Genomic DNA, 17,210 nt, shown 5'->3' with positions numbered 1-17,210 from the left:
GTATATAGCACAGCCCGCATAGTATATAGTACAGCCTACGTAGTATATAGCACAGCCCGCATCTCCCCCCTAGAATGGCACCACAGTCCTGTACTCACTGTTATAGTAAAAATAACAACACAATCCTCACCTCTCCTCGTGCCCGCGCTGCTCCAGGCCGGTTCCTGTCTCAGCGGCTGCACTGCCGGCACACAGTGAGTGCGCGATGACGTCAACGCACACCTGCAGTGTCAGAGGCAGGCGGTGAATGATGGGAGAGGGAGCGTCAGCTGACGCTCTCTCCTCCATCATTGCTTTGAACTGTATCGGAAGACGCCAGTATAGTTCAATGCAGCGGTGGCGGGGGGAGTCGGCGCTAGCGGCAGGTGGGCCCCCTGCCTCACGGGCCCCATAGCGGGTGCTTGATGTGCCACTAGCTGGGGGCCTCTGGGGGAGTGGGGGGCCCTAGGCAGCTGCCTGGTCTGCCTGCCCCTAACGCCAGCCCTAGGTGTGGAATGCAGTGTATATTCATTTCTCTTTAGCAGCGGGCACAGGAGTTAGCCGTAGAAGCCGGCTCCTGCCTCTGTGACCTACTGCTCTGCTGAAACCACTCCCCCGACCTCCCCATCACAGCCACAGCCAGTATATCCAGACTATAAGATGCACGTTCCATTTTCCTCTACATTTCTGGAGGAAGAAAATGTGTCTCATAGTCCGAAAAATACGGTAACTGTGCGTCACGAAGTGGAAACTCCTTCCTGATTCATGATGTACATTTAGTTTTACGTCAAATGTCAGGAAGGGGTTAATGATATGCAAATGATGAAAAAATGGAAACAAAATTTTCAAAACATTTAAATTTATTCAGTATTAAGTATGAGAACCACAAGCAGAAATATATGTACTTATGTGCCTTGACTGCTATGAATGAGCTTATTAATGTTGTCTGAGAAATGTTCTGCCTCGCTATACTTGGGCATGCTGATACTAAATATTGAAAGCTGACAGCTCCCATTGCAATTTCCAACCAATGACAACGTAGACCTGTTCGTTGGGAGAGGACCAGAGATGCTGTAGGCCATGGTAACACATTCTGGCCACAAAGGTTGGTTTGGAAAAATGACCATACTGCTGGTTCTACAATCAAATCAACAATGCGGAGCTGTTAGCGTACATGGATTGAAGAATAGATAAGCCAGGCTATCATTCCTTTTGACATCCTCCTTTTTTCTCCCGAAAATAGGACCGGTGTGATGTTCCATCATGAAAGCCTTTTCAGTGACCTCACATCATTAATCTGAGATGCTATAATGATGGAGGGCAAGAGCAATAGATTCTGGATTGAAGGTTGATCCTCTTCAGTGATGAATCCAACTTTTGTCTTAGATGCAATGATAGCCGGATATTGGTCTGGAGGCCATGTTGGCCACAAAACGAAAAGGCCCACATCACGAGGAAACTTCACACCTGTCCTAATTCCTCAGGATTATTTTGTGGGTGGCATAAAATCACTAGAAGGTTTTTTTTTTATATAGCAGTCAGCAGACTCAGACTGGCCCATAGGGTAACACGGCAATCCCCAGTGGGCCCCTGTGCAGATTTGGGCCTCCAACTCCCTTGTATGGGCAGTACTTGGCATAATTCACTTGATTCACTCTGTACAGAAAAAAGCAGCATGTCATCATTCATTAAACAAGCTACTCAGTTTATTATTATAAGGAGATATAGGTACATTTGTGACCAGGGGTAGTGTAATATTTGCATGCAGGTGAAAAGAGGGCCCCCTCCCAAGGTCAGTGTTACTGGTGGGCCCTTGATACCCAAGTCCGACACTGGCAGTCAGTGTAGAGAAGGATCCAAGGACTGATTGGCTTTCTTTTTTTATTTTTAAAGGCCAACCCTTCCAGGAGACCATTTTAAGAGATCTTGACTGTATGTTTAGATCTGGCTGAGAGAAAAAAAAAACAAGAAGACCATAAAGTACCTTTACAGCCCCAATTTTACTTGCACACTTTTAGGAATAGAAGAGTCATAAAATAGAACCCGTAGACTTCTTTTGATGTCCTACTGTACTCCTGTATGCTTCCAACTTCATACTAAATCAGCCAATAACATGCTCCATGAAATGCTGTATTATCAAGGTATAGCTGCAAAAAATGGTGAGATGCAGAGCATCTTAGGACATTACATCATGTATCTAGCGCTAAGTGCAGCCCCTTTGCATTTCTTGGGCTTCAGGACTTAAGAAGAGTAATTTTTTTCCTCTTACCTGCAGCACATCTTTTTTTTGCTTGCTTTATTTCCACAACAGTTTTTTTCATTTCCATGCTTGGTTATTATTTTCTTCTCAATGTTTGAAAATGAAATTCGCCATATATCTGTAAAAATAAAAGCTTCCGGCTATTTCACTGTTGTATAAATAACCAATATTTTATTAATATGCTGATGACAATTTACCTCAGTAATAGGACCAAAACTCTAAAGCCAGGTTCATACTGCGTTGGGCAGCCCGTTCAACGCATAGCATTGACGGGTTGCGTTAACACTCTATAGCGTAACACGATTGCGTTATGCTATACTGCTAGCGCAGATGCTTCATCTGCAATAGCGGTGACGGAGCTTCAGACGCTGCAGCCCGCGTTCGAGGCTCCGTCACAGAATGATGGCACATCGCTAGCGCACGCCGATTATGGCATGCATTAGCGATGTGCCCGATAATAGGGGTTAATGGCAGCGTTAACGGACTGCGTTACACCGCGTTATGCCACGGTGTAACGCAGTCCGTCTAACAGACTGCCATAACGCAGTATGAACCATCTGGGAGGAAATCTGACAGTAAATACAGTTTCTATCAATATACTGTACTAATATAATACATTTAGAAAAAAAAACGGTTACCTGCATTCTGTGTTTTGTTTCCCATCACTGCTTGTTTGGGCACCATGTAGAAGTGACTTTTTTTATATTCCTGTTTTACCTTCATGCCAAGCCAATCATCAATGTTCATTCCAAAATTAGTTTCTTCGGGCCATTCATTGATTATTTTAAGGGCAATGACAAGATCCACTGATATGTCTTGAGGTTCATTTTTAATTATAAGAGTTTCTGCAGGGCTCCGAGAAATTTTTTCATGTAGATATACCTCTTCCATTCCTATGAGAAATATATACACAGTTGAAGCCTGACATGGGGCTCAATGGGAGCAAGGGTTGTGCTGTATCTTTTAAGAGTTATTGCACTAAGCGGCTGGTGACATGGCTGAATCAAAGCCAGTGTTAGGAAAGCATTAGAATGTGTGCTCACGCCCTAAAAATGTTCAGAGAGCATACGATTCCTGTTTCCCACTAGTAAGGGCCAGACATATGTAGAGGGTGAGCCTGGCAGACTAAAGGAGAGCTATGTTAGGGATTATACAGCTCTGGCAAAAATTAAGAGACAACTGCAAAATGTTCAGTTTGTCTGATTTTTCTCTTTATAAGTATATTTGAGTAAAATGTAAATTGCTCTTTTATTCTATAGACTACTGACAACATGTCTTTGAATTTCCAAGCACTAACTTTTGTATTTATTTTCAGAAAATGAGAAATTGTCAAAATAACAAAAAAATCCAGTGCTTGCAGACCTCAAATAATGCTAAGAAGACAAGTTCATAATCATTTAGAAACAACAATACTAATGTTTTAACAAGAGTTCAGAAATCAATAATTTGTGGAATAACATGATTTTGAATCACAGCTTTCATGCGTCTTGGCATGCTTTCCACCAGTCTTTCACACTTCTTTTGGGTGACCTTATGCCACTCCTGGTACAAAAATTTAAGTAGTTCTTATTTTTTTGATGGCTTGTGACAATCCATCTTCCTCTTCATTACATGCCAGAGGTTTTCAATGGGTTCAGGTGTGGAGATTGGGCTGGCCATGACAGGGATTTGATGTGGTGGTTCTTCATCCACACACTGATTGACCTAGCTGTGTGGCATGGCGCATTGTCCTGCCGGAAAAAAACAGAAAATAACCTTACTATGGTCCAATCCTTATAGTCTTTGGCAAATTTCAACCTTTCTCTCCTTTGCTTCTCATTGATGAAAGGCTTTTTTCTAGCTTTACATGACTTGAGCCCTGCCTCTAGGAGCCTGTTACGAACTGCTCTTGCTGTGCACTTCACCCCAGCTGCTATTTGCCATTCCTTTTGTAGGTCACTTGATGTCATCCTGCGATTACTGAGTGACATTCAAATAAGATGACGGTCATCCTTGTCAGTGAAGAGTCGTTTTCACCCTCTGCTGGTCTGTAGCTTTGTTGTCCCCAATGTCTGCTGCTTGACCTTGTTGTAATGGACTGCCATCTTAGAAATTTTAAGGATGGAGGCAACATGACGCTCACTGTATCCCTAATAAAGCCAGAATAAGCACTTCTTTTCCTCACTCAATACTTTTCTTTTCAACTCCTTTGGCATGGGTAAAAGTTATTTTTTCATTCCTATTACTTTTGGGATATTACTAGCACTTGTTTTGCCATCCATTTGCACTTTCCTATATATACAGAATTGTAATGTACCCCTGATAATCGGATGACATACTGATAGGTCCGTATGGCAAGTGATTTTTTTCTCATACTGTCCGATTTTGGAGGGAAATTGCTGCATGCCAAATACAGTTGAGAAAACCTACACAGATCTGCATGGCCTCCATGAATGACATTGGTCCGAGTTAAGTCCGTTTTTTTAATCGGATTGTAGTCGTCCGATTTATACACAAGTGTGAGCGAGCCCTGACAGTGGAGCACAAACTAATGGAGCTACAAGTGATACTACTGTGAGGATTCGCTCTTCGGGTGAAGCAGCTTTTGCAACAGAATTGATATTAGCTTGAGTAAAAGTGTTCAAAACAAATGGTTAGCATTTTCCCCATGCTAAAAAATTCTGCATATATTTATACAAAGGCATTCATATATATGTATAGTGGAATATATGATGACCGGTGAATATATACTCACCCGGCTTGCAAATTACTTGCTTAATAAGATGTCTGAATTCCTTCACAATCTCACTTCCTGAAATGTTCCCTTCCAGATTTAGATATTTAAGCATGGTTGACGGTTTTCGATCTTTAAAACTCAGTGTATAGTAAGGACCTTTCTTGTCAAGGTTTGTCATTATAATTGATTTGCTAGATCTTTGAGATATTTCTAACATAATGTCAAATTCATTTGGATTTAATATCTGTGAAAGAGAGAATGATTAGTTAGACATGCTATGACTGGTCAAAGGACAAGGCAAAATCTGAAAAAGACAAGCACATTTATTAAATTTGTCTGGTATTGTGTCCTCTTCAGTGTGATGTTTACTCTTCATTTACAAGATATGAAAATGAAATCCCAAATTAAAAAATATAGATGTGTCCAAGTTTCCCTCATTTACTTAAGTTTTTTATTTATTTTCTTGTTTTAACTATCACACTTTCTTATCTATCCAAACCAGGCTTCACATGTATTTATTCCTAATAAATACATGTGAAAGGCAGCATGGTGGCTCATTGGTTAGCACTATAGTCTTGCCATGCTAGGGTTCTGGATTCAAATCCCACCAAAGACAACATCTGCAAGGGGTTTATGTGTTCACCCCATGTTTGCATGGGTTTCCTACCACACTCCAAAGACATGAAGATAGGGAATCTGGATTGTGAGCCCCAATGGGGACTGTGCTGATAATGTCTATAAAGCTCTGTGGAATTAGTGGCGCTATATACAAGTGCTTTTCAGTAAATTAGAATATCATCAAAAAGTTAATTTATTTCAGTTCTTCATTACAAAAAGTGAAACTCATATTATATAGCGTCATTACAATCAGAGTGATCCATTTCAGGTCTTTATTTCTGTTAATGTTGATGATTATGGCTTACAGCCAATGAAAACCCAAAAGTCTTTATCTCAGTAAATTAGAATACTTTATAACACTAGCTTGAAAAAATTATTTTAAAATCTGAAATGTTGGCCTACTGAAATGTATGTTCAGTAAATGCACTCATTACTTTGTCGGGGCTCTTTTTGCATCAATTACTGCATCAATGCAGCAGGGCATGGAGGCGATCAGCCTGTGGCACTGCTGACGTGTTATGGAAGCCCAGGTTGCTTTGATAGCAGCCTTCAGCTCGTGTGCATTGTTGGGTATGATGTCTCTCATCTTCCTCTTGACAAAACTCCAAAGATTCTCTATGGAGTTAAGGTCAGCCGAGTTTGCTGGCCAATCAAGCACAGTGATACTGTTGCTTTTAAGCCAGGTATTTGTACTTTTGGCAGTGTGGACAAGTGCCAAGTCCTGCTGGAGATTGAAATGTCCAACTCCAAAAAGCTTGTCGGCAGAGGGAAGTATGAAGTGCTCTAAAATTTCCTGGTAGACGGCTGCGCTGACTTTGTTCTTGATAAAACACAGTGGCCCTACACCAGCAGATGACATGGCTCCCCAAACCATCACTGATTGTGGAAACTTCATACTAGACCTCAAGCAGCTTGGATTGTGTGCCTCTCCACTCTTCCTCCAGACTCTGGGACTTTGATTTCTAAATGAAATGCAAAATTTACTTTCATCTGAAAACAACACCTTGGACCACTGATCAACAGTCCAGTTATTTTTCTCCTTGGCCTAGGTAAGACACTTCTGGCATTGTCTATTGGTCATGAGCGGCTTGACACAAGGAATGTGACACTTACAATCCATGTCCTGGATGCATCTGTGTGTTGACTCTTGGAGCAATGACTCCAGCAACAGTCCACTCCTTGTGAATCTCCCCCAAATTTTTGAATGGCCTTGTCTTAACCATCCTTTCATGGTTGCCATTATTTCGGTCGCTTGTGCAACCTTTTTCTACCACACTTTTTGCTTCCACTCAACTTCCCATTAATATTCTTGGATACAGCACTCTGTAAGCAGCCAGCTTATTTAGCAATGATCTTTTGTGGCTTACCCTTTTTGTGGAGTGTGTCAATGACTGCCTTCTGGACATCTGTTATGTCAGCAGTCTTCCCCATGATTGTGGAGCCTACTGAAACAGACTAAGGGACCTTTTCAAATGGTTAGGAAGCCTCTACAGGTGTTTTTTGTTAATTATTCTAATTTACTGAGCTAATGACTTTTGAGTTTTAATTGGCTGAAAGCCATAATCATCAACATTAACAGAAATAAACACTTGAAATAGATCACTCTGTTTGTAATGACTCTTTATAATATGAGTTTCACTTTTTGAATTGAAGAAATGAAATAAATTACCTTTTTGATGATAATCTAATCTAATTTAGTGAGAAGCACTTATATTGCCTGGCTAACAGTGTCTGGTTTCAGTATGAGATCTACAATTACTGGAACCGAAATGAAATGATATAGCAGGAAAATATTGTTAAGTAAGGTACAAAACTTGGATTCGGCCACACCTGTTATTTGGCATGCCCTTTTTCAGGTTCCCCAGTGTGCACATGATATTGATGACAAAGACATCTTAACTATAATTGTAGAAAAAAACATGGGCTGCACATCCAAAAATGTTAAATTGATCTGGTGCCGCTATGCAAAAAATTACAAAGCTGAACATAAGGTTCTTAGTTTAACATTCTAATCAGACTATATGAAGCCCACCGTCACGTCACAGTGAACTAATGGGTCCCTAATTCCTAACCTAAAAGGCACGATATCATGCACAGACCACTGCCAAAGCGACACCGCACCAGCATGGGGAGTGACCCACTAAGAGGTTCACTATGACGTGGCAGTGGTCTTCATACAGTCTGTTCTAAATGTTCTGTTTAGTGAATTTTTCCCTAGTGACATTAGATCACTGTATGGTTTTAGAATGTGCGGTCTATGTCTTTCTCTACAGCTATGATAGATTACATGATCTGTCCCCTCTTTTTCCCTTTTACTTTGACCAGCACTCCTCTCATTTGGTCCTGGTGTTTTTAATTAGCAGGAGACTACAAGAGGGGTTTCTCCTATTTTGACTCTCAGTTCAGTCTAGCACATGTGAAAGGTGAGTTTTTCACATTCTTTCACTTGGTATTGGTGTTGTGATGCTCTGCATGAGGGGTGGTATGGCCTGAATTCATGTGGGCTCAGCCTTGCTGCATGGGTACCGTGAGACACCAGGTCACCCGCCCTACTGGTGCACTATTGTAGCAGAATGTGGTTGATTGCACCACACCAAGGCTAGAAAAACGTTAGGGGCGCACTGAAAGGTTTATTGTGACTAGCAGCATTAGACCAATGCATGATTTTTTGGATGTGCGATCCATGTCTTTCTCTACAGCTATGATATAAAGACAGTTACTCTTTACTAATGACTGGTCCATTGTCATTAACACAATGCATATATTAGGTAATTATGCACCTTTGAGAACTCAAGTGAAAAACGCTTTAACTCTTGACTTTTGCTAGCACACTCAACCAGTCAGTGCCACAGGCCCACATTTCCACCTGTTGCAAACACTAGTGCTGTCTACTAAAGTCTCTCTCTTCTTAGGCTTTGATCCCACGATGAACTTTGGGTGCGTTTTTGACGTTGCATATTTTTGCTGCATCATAAATGCAGTGTCTTCCAGTTCCAGCTAAGTGGACGGAATGTATAGAAATTTCATGCCTACTGTGCTTTTTTTCTACCTCAGCGTAAACTTATCTGCGGTGCGTGTTTTTATTCCACAGCATGTCAATATCTCTTACTGGTACGTTGAGTTTTCTGTACGGATTTTTGAGATGAGAAAAATCTGCAGGTAAAAAATGCCCATGCGCTTTTAGTGCGTTTCCGCAGCATGTAATCCATACCTTATTATAGCAATAAAGGTTCGTCAAGCCAAATACCAGATAGTATCACAAACAAAGCAGCGTTATGTAACGCATAACACATCAAAAATAGACAAAAACGTATAGTAAAAAAGGCAATAAAAACATGTTAAAAAAATGTACGCAATGAAAAAACACAACTAACCTAATTTAAATGATAGGCTCAAAAATAGTGCAGAAATTCTGCTGCATCAAAAACTCACCAAAAGCTCATCGTGGGAATGTAGACTAAGAGTTCTTAGTTGTAGTGAATTAGTGTCACAGGTGCAAGCTCCTGAAATGGAGCAGTCAGATGGCCATATACATCAGACCGCAATGCACTGACTGGCTCTCATGACCGGGGCGTGATAGCTTTATATACTGTATGTCTATGCAGCTGTCACACTCGGGTCGGGAGAACTTCGGATAGTCTGAACATTGCAGTAGAATCTCAGTCCAATTTATACAGCTATCTCACTGCGCCCTAACAGTGTTATACCTACTTACATACTCAAAGTCACTGCCACTGCACAACACACTGCACCACTAAGAAACTGACACCCTGACCTTACATAAAATTAGCAGGACCCATTACAGGCAACGGAGTATAATATATGTTTCCCCACTTTATTGCAAACCCTATGGCGTTGGCAGATAATAAAATTCAAAATAATTTCCCAATGACCAGGGTCACCATCAGGGCACAACTGCTATTACTGGTGAATGGGGCCCAGTGAGCAGAGGGGGGCCCGGACAGGTGAGACACTCTAGCGGCATGTCTTGCCCAGTCCAGGCCCCCCTCTTTGCTTTTGCTCACCGGGGTGGGATCCCCTATCTCCTGCTCAGGGCAGCATGGCTGATATACATATTGACACATGTAACCTAGTTCAGATCTTCAACAGCTCCTGTCTCTAGCGCGCTCTGCCAATGAAATCGAGCAGGGGGGCTGTAGAAACCAATGAGAGCAGGTGGGTGGGACCAGGGCTGTGAGGAGAACAAGAGGAAGTTTTCTGACACTGAGCGCCTCCTCCCTCCCTTGGCTGTGATGTCACCAGCAGTCCAGACAGGAGAGAGTGAGGGATGATTAGTGCTGGGAGGATGCCGGGCTGAGACCAGAAGAGAGGGGTCAGGCCTGTGTGCATGATGAAGAAATCCAGTTGTCTGCAGAAAAGAGGGAGTATATGTGTATGTGATTAATGTGTATATGTGCAAGTTATGGGTCTGTGTGTGTGTGTATATATATATATATATATATATATATATATATATATATATATACTGTATATGTACTGTGTGTATATACTGTGTCTGTAGTGTGTGTGTTTATACTGTATATGTATTGTGTGTGTGTACTGTTTGTGTGTGTGTGCTGTGGCATCGCTGTATATAGCACAAGTGATCGGATCGATAAGGAGACTATGAAGTACAGTTAAAAGTTAAAAAAAAGTTTTAAAAAATATGAAAAATATAAACCTAAAAAATTCAAATCACCCCCTTTAACCTAATTGAAAATAAAGATATTTGAAAAAAATACATAGGTGGTATCGCCGCGTTCATGAAAGTCCAATCTATCAAAATATAAAAACAATTAACCTGATCGGTAAACACTGTAAACAAAAAAAATTCAAAAACTCCAAAATAACTTTTTTTGATAGCGGCAACTCCACAAAAAATGCCGTGATCAAGTGATCAAAATGTCACACCTATCCCAAAATGGTATCAATAAAAATGCTGTCTCGCCCCACAAAAATGCAGGCTTAGTCACAACAGGAGAATCAGCAAGGAAACTCCTAGAGAGGGCGTCTGCCTTGACATTGTTAGTGCCCGGAAGAAAAGAGACCAGAAAATCAAAACGTGTGAAAAACAAGGCCCACCTAGCCTGTCTAGGATTCAAGCGCTTGGCCGACTCCAGGTAAATCAAATTCTTGTGGTCAGTAAGGACCACGACTTGGTGTTTGGCTCCCTTCAACCAATGTCTCCACTCCTCAAATGCCCATTTCATGGCCAACAGTTCCCGATTCCCCACATCATAGTTACGTTCGGATGGGGAGAACTTTCGGGAAAAGAAAGCACAAGGATTCATTTTAGATGTCACAGGATCTTTTTGGGACAACACCGCTCCTGCACCAATCTCAGAAGCGTCCACCTCCACCTGAAACGGGAGTGAGACATCAGGTTGCCGCAAAACCGGAGCAGAAGTGAATCTTCGCTTCAGCTTCTGAAAGGAAGAAACAGCCTCCGGAGACCAATTCAGCACATCAGCACCCTTCCTAGTCAAATCCGTCAATGGCTTGGCAATACCAGAAAAATTAGCTATAAATTTCCGATAAAAATTAGCAAAACCCAAAAACTTCTGGAGGGCCTTCAAAGAAGTGGGCTGAACCCAATCATAAATGGCCTGTACCTTGGCCGGGTCCATTTCAATAGTTGATGGAGACAAAATAAATCCCAAAAATGAAATCCTCTGTACCCCAAAAAGGCATTTCGATCCCTTGACATACAGGGAATTCTCCCTCAAAATCCGGAACACAGTCCGAACATGTTCCACATGAGAGTACCAATTCTTGGAGAAGATCAAAATATCATCCAGATAGATAATCAAAAATGTATCCACAAAGTCTCGGAATATATCGTTCATGAAGCACTGGAAGACAGAAGGGGCATTAGTGAGCCCAAAAGGCATCACCAGGTACTCAAAATGTCCCTCCGGAGTATTAAACGCCGTCTTCCATTCATCCCCATGCTTAATGCGAATAAGATTATACGCCCCCCTGAGGTCAAGCTTGGTAAACCAGCAAGCACCTTTAACTCTGGAGAATAGATCAGAAATCAGGGGTAACGGATACTGATATTTAACAGTAATTTTGTTGAGGGCACGATAGTCAATACAAGGCCTTAATGAACCATCCTTTTTAGCCACGAAAAAAAAAACAGCACCTAAGGGTGAAGAGGATGGTCTAATATGACCATTCTCCAATGCCTCCTTAATATAGGATCGCATAGCCTCGTGCTCGGGTACAGATAAATTGAAAAGCCGACCCTTGGGGAATTTACACCCCGGGTTCAGCTCAATTGCACAGTCATAACTCCTATGAGGAGGCAAAGACGCAGACTCATTCTCACTAAATACATCATAAAAGTCAGCCAAATAGTCAGGAACATCATGCGACTGGGGACAGGTGGAGAAAACAGGAGCATCACTAAGGGCACACCGACAACCCCAACTCACCACAGACAAAGATTTCCAATCCAGAACTGGATTATGAATTTGCAACCAGGGAAACCCCAGAACAATGGTATCATGCAAATTATGCAACACCAAAAATCTGCAATTTTCTTGATGGTCTGGGGCGACCCGCATTACCACCTGGGTCCAAAACTGAGGTTTATTCTTCGCCAAAGGAGTAGCATCAATACCCCTCAAAGGGATAGGCGTCCGCAGAGGTGTCATAGGAAGTCCACAACGTTTAGCAAAATCCAAGTCCATCAGGTTAAGAGCTGCTCCTGAATCCACAAAAGCCTTGGCGGAAAATGTGGACAGGGAGCAGATCAGAGTAATTGCCAGAAGAAACTTGGGTTGAACACCACCCACAGAAAACGTGTGTGCACAATGTTTCTCTCGTTTAGGGCAGACAGAAATAATATGCGAGGCATCTCCACAAAAAACACAGCTTATTACGCCTTCTGAACTCCTGACGTTGCGCCCTAGACAAAACTCTATCACATTGCATAGGTTCAGACATTTGTTCAACAGGTGGCAACATCTCTCGTGTAGTTTTGCGTTCACGTAAACGCCGATCCACCTGAATGGCTAATGACATAGAATCGTCAAGACCAGAGGGAACAGGAAATCCCACCATAGTATCTTTTACAGTTTCTGACAAACCCTTCCGAAAGAATCATAGAATCATAGAATCGTAGAGTTGGAAGGGACCTCCTGGGCCATCTGGTCCAACCCCCTGCTCAAAGCAGGATTCGCTAAATCATCCCAGTCAGATGTCTGTCCAGCCTCTGTTTGAAGACTTCCATTGAAGGAGAACTCACCACTTCTCGTGGCAGCCTGTTCCACTCATTGATCACTCTAACTGTCAAAAAGTTTTTTCTAATATCTAGTCTGTGTCTCCTCCCATTCAGTTTCATCCCATTGCTTCTAGTCTTTCCTTGTGCAAATGAGAATAAAGTTGATCCTTCTACAATGTGACAGCCCTTTAGATATTTGTAGACAGCTATTAAGTCTCCTCTCAGTCTTCTCTTTTGCAAACTAAACATTCCCAAATCCTGCAACCTTTCCTCATAAGACAGGGTTTGCAGACCGGTCACCATTCTGGTCGCTCTTTTCTGAACTTGCTCCAGTTTGTTGATGTCTTTTTTAAAATGTGGTGCCCAAAACTGGACACAATATTCCAGATGAGGTCTGACCAAAGAGGAGTAGAGGGAAATAATGACTTCACGTGATCTAGACTGTATGCTTCTGTTAATACATCCTAGAATTGCATTTGCCTTTTTTGCTGCTGCATCACACTGTTGACTCATATTCAGTCTGTGATCTATTAGTATACCCAAGTCTTTTTCACGTGTGCTGTCACTTAGCCCTATTCCTCCCATTCTATATATGCTTTTTTCATTTTTATTGCCCAGATGTAGTACTTTGCATTTCTCCCTGTTAAAAACCATTCTGTTAGTTGCTGCCCACTTCTCCAGTTTATTTAAATCTTTTTGAATCCTCTCTCTCTCTTCTCTAGTATTAGCTATCCCTCCTAGCTTTGTGTCATCAGCAAATTTAATCAGTTTACCCTCAATTCCTTCATCTAAATCGTTGATAAAGATGTTGAACAATACAGGGCCCAGGACAGAGCCCTGTGGTACCCCACTTGAGACATTCTTCCAACTGGATGTGCAGCCATTTATGACCACTCTTTGGGTCCGATCACTAAGCCAGTTATGAATCCACCTAAGAGGGCTGCCAAGGCACCATCATTCCAGGTAGTAAGGACCGCCCACTTTCGGAATTTTTGACAGTGCAACTCTGCCGAATCCCGACCCTGGCTTAATGCCAACAGGGTCTTTTCAGCCTGATCAATAGCATTAGGTTCATCATACAACAACCCCAAGGCTTGAAAAAATGCATTCACATTATTCAGAATAGGATCATCAGGTTTCAAAGAAAACGCCCAATCCTGGGGATCGCCGCGCAGCAAAGAGATGACAATTTTAACCTGCTGCGCGGAGTTCCCAGACGAGTTAGGCTTCAAGGCAAAAAATAATTTACAATTATTCTTGAAATTCAAGAATTTAGACCGATCCCCCAAAAATACATCAGGAGTATGAATCTTTGGTTCAGCAGCATGTGAATGAGCAAGATAGGCGGAAATTCCCCGCACTTCACGATCAGACAATTGCTTCATCTCCATTGAGAGAAAAATTCCCCCTACGGCCTCAGAGACATAGAGGAAAAAATATGCACACAAAAAAAAAAAAAGACAAAATCTGACACTTTTTCTTCTTTTTTTTTTTTTTTCCCTTTACAATTCTCTCCTGCTATTGAGTACCCTAGGTTCTGCGGTATGGCTGGTGATTCTGTTATGATGAGTCACCGAAGGAGGAAAAAACAAAATACCAGCTAAGTCCAGAAAAACCAGAGAGGTTGGCAGCTATCGGATTGCAGACCCCTGAACCTATCCACAACAACTAGCAGTAGCCGTGGGGGGTTCGTACGGTGCCCTAGACCCCTCGATCACAGCCGGAGAACTATATAGCCTAAAGACAGAAAGGGGGAAAACTAAACTGCCCCAGAGCAGACCCCAAAGCAATAGGCAGCCCCCAACATATAATGACGGTGAAGCAAGATGAAAACACTAACACAGATAGAAAGATAGGTTGAGCAAATGATGGGGCCCAAGCTAACTACATAGGACAGGATAGGAAAGCTGCTGTCTGCCATCCGCAAAACCCCTATCAAAATGAGCCAACCGACTGATAGGAAAAACAGGCCCTGAAGACGCTAGGCTTCAAAAGACAATATCAGCACTCAGGTATATTCTGAAGACAGAGCAAAAGATCAACAGATCAGAGACAAAAATGGAATTCAGCTCACCCACGGCCAGGGATGGCAGAACTCCCAAAAAACAAGGTAAAACAAAAACCAAACTGAAATGTACAAAGCAGAGCAGAAAAACTTAGCTTTGAGATGTAGGAATCAGACTGGTCTCCAAGAATCCAGCAGGAAAATCACCAGCCAGGAAGAAGGGCGTCGGCAGCCTTATATGCAGTCCTCAATTCCAGCCACCCAGTCATCATCTAGCTGCCCATGTGTTTGGTAATCAGCCTCACTACCTTCCTTCACCAGAGGAGGGAGTTCATCAGACCTCAATGGTGAAGGGAAAAATGAACTCACAACACAGAGGATCCCGGACGTAACCGGAAGTAAAGTTTACATGACTCACGGAACACCACAAACTTGTAACATCCCCAAGAAAACCTGTCCAGCAACGCGACCTTGGGCTCCACATGGTTTGCTTGATAGATGAGATCCCCACACCAGATGTATCAGGGTATAGTTAAACCACAGTGCGTAAATCTGCCACCTTCAGACTAAGCTGCTGCAATTGCCCTTTCAGAGCAGAGACTGGATCCATCATGGATCAGAGAAAATTATAACGGTCAGAGTTAATGACACGACACAGCTGTCGGGTGCCTGGGATCAGGGGCTCCTTTTCTGGCCCTAACACTAAAGAGCTCCCTAGCTCGCCCTGTTCCTCAGGAAACTTCAGTTGGCGAAGACGCCGGGGCCTCCATCTCGCCTTATCTCCTGAAATAATTGTTCCCTTCCCCCACCCAGGGAGAAGGGGGCGCTACTGTGCTCTGCAGTACACCAACCCACCAAAGAGGGCAACAAAGACAAGGGGTAACTGAAAACTCCACACACCAAATATTCACTCACATATAACAGAGGAATCCACCGGGGTGTGCAGGAAGGGGAAGAAACCAAAATAGAAAAAGGATAAGAAATTACCAAGCGTACAAACCAAACAACAGTCACTTATAACTCCTCCAGCACTCCTTCTCATGCCAACTTCTCTCTCTCTTTTAGCCATGCAGCGTAAAACTAACTCTGACAAGGATTAGATTATATAGGTAAAAGGAGTGGCTAACCTAGCACAGCTGAGAACAGGGATATCCAACATGCACAATTAAACCCTGTTCTGCCGGAAGAAATAAACAAGTTTAATAAGACGAAGAAGTGCTTCTTCTAAGCGCCACTGCGGTCTTCTGGCTCCACTCCGTCACGGTAACCCCATGACATATGCTCCTTTAGGGTCCCTGAAGTTGGGAAAATGACCTTGCAAAGTATATAGAGTTTCTAACTGGCCACTTTCTTCCATGGTACAAAAAGAACTGTGCCAACCATAGCAAAGCCATCTTCATGCATGAGAATACACCATCCCATGCTTCATAGAATACTTGTCAGTCGTTGGCTGCTATTGGCATAAAAGGAGAGAAACTCATGATGTGGCCACCATCATTCTCTGATGTTGACCTTATTGAGAACTTTTGGAGGATCCTCAAGCATTGAGGGTGGGAGGCAGTTCACATCAAAAGAGGATTTCTGATAGGCTATTCTGACATCGTACAAATAAATTCAAGCAGAAACTGTCCAAAAACTTACAAATTCAATAGATGCAAGAATTGTGAAGGTGATAACCAAGAAGGGGTCCTATGTTAACTTGTAACTTGACCTGTTAAGATGTTTTTGATTGAAAAAAGCTTTTGATTTCAGTAAATGTGTCCTCTTAAGGCCGTAAATCTAACAAATGACCATTTTCAGTTCTTTATAAAATGTTGGAAAACTCTATTGCGCATGATAATTTGGAACAGTGCATTTTGAGTGTCCCCTTGGCTTTTGACACTCTGGCTTCATGTTCCTGAGCTCCACAAACCATTCTAGAGACAAAGTTTATTTTCCAACAGTTTAACTTTACTAAGCAGTAGTGATGAGCGAGTAGCATGTTGCTCGGATGTCCCCAAGCATGCTCAGGTGGTCTCCGAGTATTTTGGCGTGCTCGGAGATTTAGTTTTCATCGCCTCAGCTGCATGATTTGCGACTGATAGACAGCTTGAATACATGTGTGGAATGCATGTTTGTTAGGGAATTCCCACATGTATGCAGCCTGTCTACAAGTCGCGAATCATGCAGCTGAGACGACGAAGTCCGAGCAACAATGCTACTCGCTCATCACTACTGCTTAGTAAAGTTAAACTGCTAGAAAAGAACTTTATCTCTGGAATGGTTTGTGGAGCTCAGGAACACGGAGCCAGAGTGACAAAAGCCAAGGGGACACTGACAGGAAACGTGAGTGCACTGCTGCGCACACTGCACATGCAGCGGGAAAGACATTATATTTCATCTGTGGGGCGCCAGGGTATGGGAA

General features: G+C 42.5%; 1 protein-coding gene across 2 annotated transcripts in view; it reads right to left on the bottom strand.

Annotated features, from left to right (window-relative positions):
• Positions 1-17,210, bottom strand: part of LOC141084551 (cyclic GMP-AMP synthase-like) — a 29,260-nt gene that overhangs the window by 11,129 nt on the left and 921 nt on the right. Inside the window, exons 2-5 of one of the 2 annotated variants that reach the window (XM_073569332.1) lie at positions 4,974-5,199; positions 2,878-3,132; positions 2,249-2,357; positions 822-2,126 (exon numbers count right to left, since the gene is read on the bottom strand). In XM_073569332.1, coding sequence (XP_073425433.1) covers positions 2,081-2,126; positions 2,249-2,357; positions 2,878-3,132; positions 4,974-5,199 — 636 coding nt within the window. In that variant the 3' untranslated portion in view covers positions 822-2,080. Of the gene's footprint in view, positions 1-821; positions 2,127-2,248; positions 2,358-2,877; positions 3,133-4,973; positions 5,200-17,210 lie in introns of those variants that run through there. The other variant, XM_073569331.1, reaches the window with a different exon arrangement.

This window comes from Dendrobates tinctorius, unplaced genomic scaffold, assembly GCF_039654945.1.
Source record: "Dendrobates tinctorius isolate UK_male_01 unplaced genomic scaffold, ASM3965494v1 ptg000024l, whole genome shotgun sequence".
In the NCBI taxonomy this organism is placed as follows: domain Eukaryota; kingdom Metazoa; phylum Chordata; class Amphibia; order Anura; family Dendrobatidae; genus Dendrobates; species Dendrobates tinctorius.
Note: the sequence above shows the minus strand (reverse complement) of the source record. Positions and strands in the feature narration are given on the sequence as shown.